The 10,920-nt window shown below is 35.5% G+C and overlaps 1 protein-coding gene across 2 annotated transcripts in view; it reads right to left on the bottom strand.

The window, feature by feature from the left end:
- Positions 1 to 574: 574 nt before the first annotated feature.
- Positions 575 to 10,920, bottom strand: part of DPYD (dihydropyrimidine dehydrogenase) — a 962,066-nt gene continuing 951,720 nt past the window's right edge. For both annotated transcript variants that reach the window (XM_008264835.4, XM_089337035.1), the window contains exons 22-23: positions 6,028 to 6,168; positions 575 to 2,049 (exon numbers count right to left, since the gene is read on the bottom strand). In XM_008264835.4, coding sequence (XP_008263057.2) covers positions 1,879 to 2,049; positions 6,028 to 6,168 — 312 coding nt within the window. In that variant the 3' untranslated portion in view covers positions 575 to 1,878. The remainder of the gene's footprint in view (positions 2,050 to 6,027; positions 6,169 to 10,920) is intronic.

The following is a 10,920-nucleotide window of genomic DNA, read 5'->3' as shown; positions in this document are numbered from 1 at the left end:
GCATAGAAAACTCTCATCAGATGGAGGTAGGGAGTTATACATTATGATGGCAAGTGTCCTAGCAAATGTCTTTTCTAGATAACTGGTGTTCTTTGATAAGTGTTACAAACTCCAAAAGTTAAAATACCCCATATCGAGAAGAGTGCAAAGGGAATCATTATATAAATTGCTAATATTGTGCAACTATAAAGAGGAATAATAATAATAATCTCTGTGTGTGTCTACGGAGACTGTGGAATAATATCTGTGTGTGTCTATAGAGAGCACGGCCATCCAAAGTAGGCAGGATGCCATCTCCATTTTGTGTCTGCCCATGGGACACTGCAGGAAAACTGTTGCTGGAGAAAGATACATTTTGTCAGAGTATAATCAAATTCAGTACATAAAACTGAGTAAGGACAGGAAGTGAAATATCTGAATAACTACACTGTCATCATCCTCTTTAGATCTGAACCAGCATTATGTTTACATACTGCTGGAACTCATAGTAGAACCAACCAAAAGCTGCTCCACCTAAAAATCTAAGTGGCTGACATGGGGTTGCATATGTAAATGAGGCAGCAAAAGACCATGCTTAAGATACTTCTTGAAATTTTATTTGAGACTATCTAATCATACACATTTTGTGGTAAATATTCATTTTCCAAAAGTACATAATTAAAGTTTTATTTTTCTTGATCTTGCATTTGTCATAGAAATATGTGACAGGTTGTTACATTCTGATTTACTTATATGAGAATAAAGCAAAAAGTTTATGGAAAATAGAATTAAAGGGAAAAATTTTTGAAATCCATGCATATTTTTCCATAATACACACCCCTATGAATTTTTGAAAACCCTTCATAGACTCATATTAAAATGTTATTTACCGATTATGAAAAAGTAAAATAGAAAAATATTATTTAATTTTAAAAGCAAATATATATTTCTTTTTATTCTATTACATTTAAAATTAAACAAACTATAAAATAGAATAAATTGTTTTTGTATAATTAATAGATACTACCAATACTATATTTTTCATTCTTGAATAATGAATTATATGATTCAGTGCTGTATAATTTGGGCTTTTGTTCCAACATCAACTGCTATAATCTCGAAGGTTACTATTAAAAGCAGAGTACGCAGCAAAAGAATTGTTTTAACCAGAGCTCCATTCTAACATCTTATTTTGTTGGTAACATCGTTGAAATATTTAAAGCAGAACATTGCTTTGCTCCATGGGAAAGGAGTCTGGACAACTGTCTTAGGCTTACATGGTGGACAGTATATAATTGGTAAATATTATCGCTTTCTGTGTCCAGCACAAAAAGAAACTACTTCAGCAAAGCAAACTCAATAAAATCTTACAAACTGTCTTTTTGGTTTTCTTTTCCTGCCAGAGTAATTATTTGACTTTCTTCAGTTGAACTTTATGAAGTTAATTATACTCTCTAAGAAACAACATTGAAATAAAGGGCAACTTTTAATTATAAAATGTTTCCTTGTAAACATTTTCTTGCATGTTAAAGTGTACTTTGTTCTAAAATACTTAATTTCATTTACAGTTAGAAATCAAAGATGGAGCATAGCAAAGGGCAATTTGGAAATCGTCACACTAATTGCCATGGAAAGTTAATTTTTCACAATAGATGACTGATGGTGAACATCCAATTATCTGCTACCCAGTTATTTAACAGCTACCCTCAGAAAAGAATGATTCTATTCTATGACCATTAATTGAATGGTCACTAGCATGAGATTTTTTTTTATTTAAAAATTTAGTCAGAAATCATTTTTTTTTCAATTTGGAAAAAGCTGAACACAACAATCATAATTTTAAAAGATGAGCATATGTAGGTGACAACAAAGTTCATGGTAACTGTTTCACAAATCACTTTAACACGCCGAATTCAGAGCTAAGGGTAAGCCTCTCTTTGGCTCATAAGCTGTTGTCCTGGAAACCATTTTGATGCAGTCGATAATAGGACAGACACTGAGACACAGTGTACAGCCCGTGCAAGTGTCAGTGACGGTGGGCAGGTGAGTTTCTGGATCAAACTGTATAGCCTGCAAACAGAAATAAAGAACATTGAGGTCAGTGCCACAAAGGTCCAGAATGCCCCCATTTTAGCATCAACATGGTTCTCCAGTGCAGTGAAGCTGGACTGTGAGACAGCTGCATCCAGCACTGTGATGCAACTATGGTGACAGTTGAGCCGGCAGGAGAAACAAAGAGAGAAGAAATCCTTTTAAATAGAACCACAATGTTTAAAATTCTACAGAGGTATTTTTCTTCATTATGCACAGAATATTTCATAGAGTAGTAACTCTGCAGCTTTCTTTGTTCTGACCAGAGCTCAGATCTTTCCAGTCCTACCAGGAATCTTCTACCTGAAGATGTTGGGTGCTTTTACACTCCCTCCTTTCCCTCCTCACATTCCTTGTTCTTGACAGTGGAGAAGCATTATTGTCAGAGGGAGCGATGGACATACCTGTTGGCATTTCAAATAACGCATGTGGTTTTTAGAAGAAAGCAGTGGGAAAAAAACTAGCTCAAGATTCAGAGTTGGGTTTCAAGTATCTCCAAGATGATTCTAGCCTGTGTCCCCACGGGGATAAAGCACTGAGTGCAACAGCCAGAACCTCTGTTGTGCACACCTGGCCCTGACATTACAAACCTGTGAGAACTAGAGCAAGGTCTGTGGCTCTGATATTGCTCAATAAAAAATAAATTCAATAACTTATTTTTTAATACGAGATTCGGAATAAGCAACAAAAATACCCAGTATGAAGTTTAGGGTTGAGAATTATTTTTAAAGTTATAAAGATGAGTTGCCTATTAAAGAGGAACACCTAAACACTAGAAACACCATGCAAGTCCAGTGGAAGCTACAGGATTTCAGGGCAGCTATGAGTGGGACAACTAGGGGCTAGAGGGATTCAGGTCCTGGTCTGCTGGTCTCACTTCTGGAATAAGTATAGACTTTTACTCAGCCCATGTACTAGTTTGCAGTGACCAGGTAGGAGCTGAGGAAAACCATGAGGAGTGTTAAATAGCCATCTCAGTGGATCCTTGAGGCCAGGTCTGGAAATCTTATATTCTTAAATAATTTCACAATTCTGATTTATTTTCCTATTTCGTACTTGTTCTATAATATGGTTCAATATTTTGAATTGAACTATTATTTTGTTGTTTAAAAAAGTCCTTCATCCCAATGAAGAACATGTTACCTATATTTTTTCCTTTTTTATAGAAATAAACATTTACATCATCTTATCAGAGTAAATTTTTATGGGATTTATATTATATTGGTAGTCTGATCTTTAAGGAAACAATCATATTGCATTTGAACAAGAACTAGAGGTCTAAAAAAGTTATAACAAGTTTTTGCTGTATTGTATAGCATTTTGGATTTCTCTTTGGATGAGAAAAAACTTTCTCTTCCTTTTTAAATAAACATAAACTAAATGAAGTAATAGGCACAAACAAAAACCATGCTTTCACTTAGCATTACAACATGTTCAAAATTTGCAAACATACAAAACTTTACATTCAATTGAAGATTTTATTTTTTACATTTTTGAGATGGTCAAATGATTTTCTAAATATTTTTAAATGAACAACTGACTTTTTTTCTCTTATAATTTTTGAAGTAGTATCAAGAATTCCAAGGTGGGAGCCATAGGTTCTAACATTTCAGAGATTAGATTCCTGATGCTAGGATAGTTAAAGGACTCCTTGAGTTACCTATCTCTGGTAAATTAAAGGAAAGATGAAAGTTGAATGTGACATAATCTGCATCTTCTAAACAACTGCTAGAGACAGGACATCTTTCAGTAAAGATAGTGACAAATGATAAAAATTTGATGTAGAACCAATGTCAAATTAGGAAGGAAGGTTTTTTTTTTTTAAGTTTATTTGTTTGAAAAGCAAAGAGAGAAAGAGAGAGACAGAGAGAGAGAGAGACAGAGAGAGAAGAGATCTTCTATCTGTTGGTTGACTCCTATGTGCCCACAACTACCAGGGATGGATTAGCCTGAAGCCAGGATCCTGGAACTCCACTGGGGTTTCTCATGTGGGTGGCAGGAACTCAAGTACTAAAGCCTTCACCTGCTACCTCCCAGGATGCCCATTAGCACGAAGCTATAACAGAAGTGGTAGTGGTAATTAATCCCTGGCACTACATATGGGATGTAGGCATCCCAGGTAGCACTTTAACCTAAGATCCACAAAGTTTGCCACAAGGAGGAAGAGATTTTTGAAAGTTAAAATATGTGCCTGACAATTGGCACAAGGGTTAAGATGCTGCTCGGGATGTACGGCCCACTTCAGAGTACCTGAGGCCGAGCACCTCCACCACCAGGTTCAAATCTTGATTCTGCTTCCTGCTAATGTGCACCACAAGAGGCAGCAAGGAATGGCTCAAGTATTTGGACTGTCGCCATTCAAATAGGTGATCCAAATGGAATTCCTGGCTCCTGGCTTCCACTTGGACAATCCCTGTCTATTGTGAGCATTTAGGGAATGAGCAAGGAATGGAAGGTGTCTGTCTGCCTCATTCTGCCTTTCAAATAAGAAAAAAAAAAAAAAAGAAAAATTTAAAATAACAAAATACAAAATGCCATCATGAATAACAAGTGACCTTTTTCTAGGATGAATAAGGTGAATAAAGTTTGCCTTTTAAAGATGAGGTATTTTAATATTTACTTTGAAATTTCTATTAATCATTTCTTAAAGCAATAGTTTTTTACCTTATTATACTTCTTTAAAGCCTGAAATTTCTAATGAAAATATATTATTTTACAGTTTTTAGTAATTTCACATGTTTTAGCAGTTTGCAGGAAGTTTTACAATTGCTTTCTCCAAACTCCGTATCCTAAATGTAATTTTCACAGTCTCAGGCCTTTAAGAAAAGAATGTTTTGGGGCTTGTGTTGGTGGTTTGTTCCATTAAGCCGCTGCCTGCGTTACTGGCATCTGTCTGCCAGTTTGTGTCCCGGCTGTTCCACTTCTGCTCCAGCTCCCTGCAAGTTGTCTTGGAAAAGCAGGGGACGATGTCCCAAGTGTTCGGGCCTGTGCCACCTATGTGGGAGACCAGGATGAAGTTCCTGGCCTTGGCCCAGCCCAGGCCTGCATGTTGCAGCCATCTGGGGAGTGAACCAGAAGATGGAAGATTTCTCTCTCTCTCTCTCTGTAACTCTGCCTTTCAAATAAATAAGTAAATGAATAAATAAATAATAATTAAACCTTTTAATATAAAAGAGAAAAACATGCTTACAGTGTTATTATCATTTCTTCACTGGTTTCTAAAATTCAGCTAATTTCAGGTTACAGTTATTTCAAATTCTATTTAAAACAACAGATTATAGATAAGTACATAGGAGTAAATGAAAAGGCAAATCAAAAGTAAAAGAGAAAATCATAGAATATATTTCCAAGCGCACAGCCAGCCTTCAGGGAGTCAAGTCCCCAATTTTGTGTTTTGCTCATGATTGGGCTTTTCTGAGGGGAAGGAAGGAATGCATTTCCTTGGCTTTTCTTTTCCAGATACACACTAATTCCTGGGACTAACCCTAGCTGATGGGAAAATGCCTTTTCTTCCTTCCGGTAGTAGAGGCCAATCGATACAGAATGGAAGAGAATTCTCGTTTTGGCAGAAGGAATCAGGTCATTTCAGGGTAATGGCATTAAATGGTAGGTCTTTGTCCTTCCCTGTGTATTAAAGCATAATGCTGTCCTAATGTCCATAATTTTGTGTAAATTTCCCTTTTCAGCTGTATTTCTCTCTCCAATTTTATGGGTGATGAAATGATATTAAAATGACCTTGTGCATTGAACAGTGGCATAGTTAGTATGGGTCCTGACTTTCCTTTAAGAAAAAAAAAATAGCCTATGCTATAAGGGTGAAAGGACAGAGTGAAAGGCCATGTGGATGAGCAATATTTGGTGCATATGGCGGGATCTGCCCACTTAGCAGAAGAAAATGTCTCTCACAAAAGCCAGAAGAAATATGCTACAGCATCCCAGTTCCAGCAATGTTTTTACCTGGTAGCCAGAGTCATTACAGGTCATGTAGCATTTCCCACAGTTGATACACATTTCTTCATCGATCATAGCCACAACTTGCTCTATGTTGCTCAATTCACCATATGTTCCAAGGTACTGCAGTGCTTTTCCAATTACATCCTGGAAGATAGACAGTGAACTACTTACAGTGCTCTTTTTAAAACATTTTTATATAATAACCAGTATCAGTTCAAATTTCCCTGTTTTTATATTATGTCACATTATGTTAATGTAAGAGACTTCGGCATTACAGTTCTCAGGGATAAGATTGCTTTGATAATTAGAGCCTAAGTATTTCTGCCCTCTGAAAGATGGGCAGCATGCATGCCTGGCTTAGTAATACAAGGTCTAGTTAACTGTGTTCAATAGGTTTTCTACCGGGTAATCTAAAACAGTGTGTCTGCGAACATAAAGAAAAAAAATGACAGCTCTTTCAGTTACATTTTCCTTTTTCAATTTTGGCCCTTGAAAGATCCAAAGGTAAAGTAATGTGAAAAGGGTAATGCAGTTAAGGTAGAAAACTTTACATCATCAGGAATGAGCAGAATAAAGTTACGGTGCTATGCATTCATATCAATGTATTTGGATTCTGGATTTTCACTTAGAAAAGTACTTTTGGTAGCACTCTCCTCTGTTGTATGTGAGGAATGCATTTCATTATTTAAAAATATAATTTACATTAATTAATTAGGCTGATCCAATAGTTAAATTAGATGCTCTTTTACTTTTCAGAACTAGACTTTTCTTCATTCACCACTGAAGATCTTTCACGCAGTTACACACCGCTTTGTTCATATTAATTGGAAGTGTACTTAATATGTGAAGCACAGAGAATGCTTCATCAACAATAAGAAACACTTTGTTTCATAATGCAAAACAGAAGAATGTACCAATGTTTGTCAAATGAGTATGCTGTTAAGATTTTCGGCTTTTGTTTCTAACTTTTAAAATGAAGATTTTTTGTTTGAATTCAAGGTCCATGTTCAAGGAGGTCTCTTACTTAAAGCCATCTTTCCATATTCTCTTTGGTATTTTATTTTCTGCTCTTTCTTTTTTGACCTTGGTTACCTTTCTTTACTTTTTTTTTCTACTTGAGCTCTAAATGACAATATCCTCATTACCATGAGCTTTCAAACTGAGAAAAAGTTTACATTATTTATACAGTTCATTTGTGTATCTCTCCAGCAGTAAGATGATAGAAAACTTCAAATACTGTCTTCCCTGTTTTCTTTTCAATGTGTTGAAGTTATAATTTCAAGTATACTGCAGTCTGTTTGTATGTGGACACTTGATGTCCACATCAATATCTTCATTCTGAATTATTCTGACAAACTCAAGATCTCCATATATCAACTGCAGGATGAGTCTTGTCACTAGAAATTGGAACTGCAAATTCATCACTTATTAAACTTATCAAAACAACACAAGGCTGGATCTTCCTTTGTATTTCCTCAGTTTTGTGAATAGCATTGGGATTCCCAATCATGGAGGCTTCAAATTGCAGAGTTATGTTTCCAATTTATCCCTGCTCCATATCTCATCTGCTGCCAAGTCTCTGAGTTCTGAATTTACATTATCTTTAGAATCCTCTTTGCATATGTACTATCATATTAATCATTATAACTCAATTTCTCATTGTCTGTAATGAAGTTATAAAGATCTGTTTGATAAGTTCTATCCTTATAGTCTTCCTTTCCCACTATACCCTATGCAATGTTGCCATCTTATGAAATGTTGTATCCCAGGTGCATTAGCAGAGAGCTAGATCAGAAGTGGAGTAGCTAGGATTCGAACCGGCACCCATATGAGATGCCAGCATTGTAGGAAGCAGCCTAACCTGTTACACCACAGTGTTGGCCCCTACATTTAGGTTTCTATATATGGTGTCTCAGTAGACTTTATTCACCTTTATGTCTCATGTGTTGTGTTTTATTCCTGCAGATCATTAATGAACACCCAAATTTTTGTTGGAACAAATGTATCTTTTGTATTTCTATATATTAAAACACAGTATCATAGTAGGCATATAGATGGGATAATAATAATACTAAATATTTTTATAAGTATTTTAAATATAAAATAATCATACACAAATTATATGGATATGTTTAATATTTTCTAATGGTATTTTAAGACAGTAAATGTATGAGGTCACTATCTGGCTGAAAAGAGCCATTTATATGTTATAGAAAACAGTTTTGTCAATGTAATAAATAAGTCAGTCCAAACAGTTGCTTCATTGACTCAGATCATGATGACTGAAATAACCAGTAAATATTCAAAATTTGAATAAGTGGGAAATTCCCTGGGCAGTCCTCAAGCTTATACAGCTTCTTCAAAGGAAACAATATATATGCCTAAGAAACTTTTTTGTATGAGACAAGTCCATATTCCATATACATTAAATGTGCCTTTTGCTCTACATTAGAGATTTGCTGTTGTCATTTAAAAACATCATTGTTTAATGTGAAGCCAAATAAAAACAGCGCTTTCAACTTCTAGAAGTTATTACCACATGGTTCTAAAAATTCACTCCTCATTCATCATAGCTCTTTAAGAAAATTGTATTTGTTTTTGATCTGGAAGAGGATAAAGAAATGACAACTATTTTAAATCATTTTGGGAAAGAGTATCAGATAGAATAAGTTATAATTCTAGTTGACTGGAAACGTGGACATTTGTTTAAAACCCAAAGCCTGCAGGTAGTTATGCTAGCTTATGAATACCCTAGAGTATATAGCCTGGAATTCAGTGTTTGCTGAAAGATGCATATAATCAGTAAAGCACATATGGCTAGTTTAGTCCCTCTTGGACACACATCTGTGAAGCTTAGGGAACCTTCATTCATTATTCCATGCAGGGTGTGGATATACCAAGGTCATGCAATCTGTTGTAGCTATCCCTGATTAGTGGCAATGTTTATGTGTTGATGTGGTGTGTGCCTGTGTGTCTGTATAGAAAGTGATGGTAAATCTTTTAAATTATAGATGATACACTTGATTTTAATATAAGTATTCTCAAAAAATTGTTATGAAGTACTACAGGATTTGTCAATTCTTTGTTTAGGATAATCAAAAGACTTTTTTAAAAGATAGACCAGTCAATATTCCTGTCTGACATAAATTATGGCCAGACAATGAGGCTCCTGACCCCATCCCTGATGTTTCATGCTTAATTTTATTATGATTAATATGAAGTTATTAGTTTGAGTCTATTTTATAACTGATGGAAGTATTTTGCAATTGTGATTGTTATTGGGCATGCTAACTGTTTTTCTAGCTTCTTCATATTTGATTAGCAAACTTACAACAATTCTTGTAAATAAGTGCCCTTCAAGTCCAGGACCAAGGACAGTATTCTATGGGTTGTCACCAAGACTTTTAACCTAAAGGGATTCAACATTTAAGTTATTTGGGCATAGCTGTTTAATTACTTAACTACTTCCTTATATGTACCACTATTGATGTTCCATGTCCTTAGCTTTTTACACAATGTTTATGTCTTGTCTATTAAACCTATCAGATAGGAAATGAGACAATTTGTTTTGCTCTCACTGAATTTATGCTGATTTCCAATAACTTCTTGCTTACAAATGTTACCGAATCAAAAGCTTAATAATCTTTGTAGAGTTCCACTGGGGTTAGGTCTCAATCTTTCTAGTTACCCCCAATACCCCTATCACTTTCCTTTTATAAAGATCCAATGTCTCATGTGCCATTTATGACTAAGTAGTATGGTACAGTGATCCCATACAACAACACTTTAAAAAATATAGCATGCAATTTATTTTTATATCCCTTGGAATGTCCTTTGAACCAGAAGGCATACAGGAAGCTAATTAATATAAAAGGATATCCTGAGTTTAAATTCAGTAGAATTCTGATAATTGAGGATTCAGCTTGAACATGCTGAGATGGGAGGGCAGAAAGTATGATCCAGAAAACGTAGAAATAGACTGGCCGGAGAGGTTTACAAGAGTTAGGATAGAACCAAGTAAGAAAGTGGGACTAGATGTGGTATGAGAGGGTAGGTGAGAGAGACAGATTGGAGAGGGCTGGCTGGGACGAAGGCTTGTACAGTACAGAGTTGCATCTCTCATCACTGCATTCTTTCTGTGCAGGGTAGACTTTAAAAGAGTAAATTCTGGCAGAACACTTTGATTTAAATTCATTTAATGGAGTTAAGTGCATTTTTATGATATCCTTGCCCATCTTAGGCTTTCACCCTCAAATACTTTTTCCTTACCCTGTCAGTTCTAAAAGCATTCTCTATGGAGTTGCTGGAAAGGTAACAGAAGTGGAAACAGTTCTTCTCTCTAACTGTAATTTAACTAAAGTCTACCATCTGCTTGGAGTAGTGGGTGTATTTTTCTATCTCTTTACTTTTAATAGGCAAGAAAACATTCCATTTTTCCTAATATTTTCTCCAAACTCAGGTCATTTGAATCTTTGGCATTTCTGACCCAAACTTAAATGTTGACCGCACTCTTTTCTGTCCATTATCAGTAATGCAGTGGCTTCTCTCGTATGACCCTTGAACAATGGGGGTGTCTACACAGAATCTTTTTCTTATGCCTTGGGAATCTTAGTGATCCTGTCATAACAATTCCATTGGACAGCTTCTCAATCTGCTTGGTCCATCTTCTGATTAGAGTTGCTGACTACGAAATAACAGATACTGTTATATCTGCACTTCTTGGAATTAAATTTATTCAAGATGATGCACTGGTATATCTGAGCTCAGACTTCCTTCCTTTGGCCCAGTGAATTTTCAGTGAGCATGGGAGGGCTACTTTCTTTTCAGATTCCTTTCATTGCCATTTTTCCTGAAACAGACTTTTGTAGAGTCAGATATAAGCCAAGGTGGCAAGTC

This window comes from Oryctolagus cuniculus, chromosome 7 (assembly GCF_051225735.1).
Source record: "Oryctolagus cuniculus isolate XC-2025 breed Fujian yellow rabbit chromosome 7, ASM5122573v1, whole genome shotgun sequence".
In the NCBI taxonomy this organism is placed as follows: domain Eukaryota; kingdom Metazoa; phylum Chordata; class Mammalia; order Lagomorpha; family Leporidae; genus Oryctolagus; species Oryctolagus cuniculus.
Note: the sequence above shows the minus strand (reverse complement) of the source record. Positions and strands in the feature narration are given on the sequence as shown.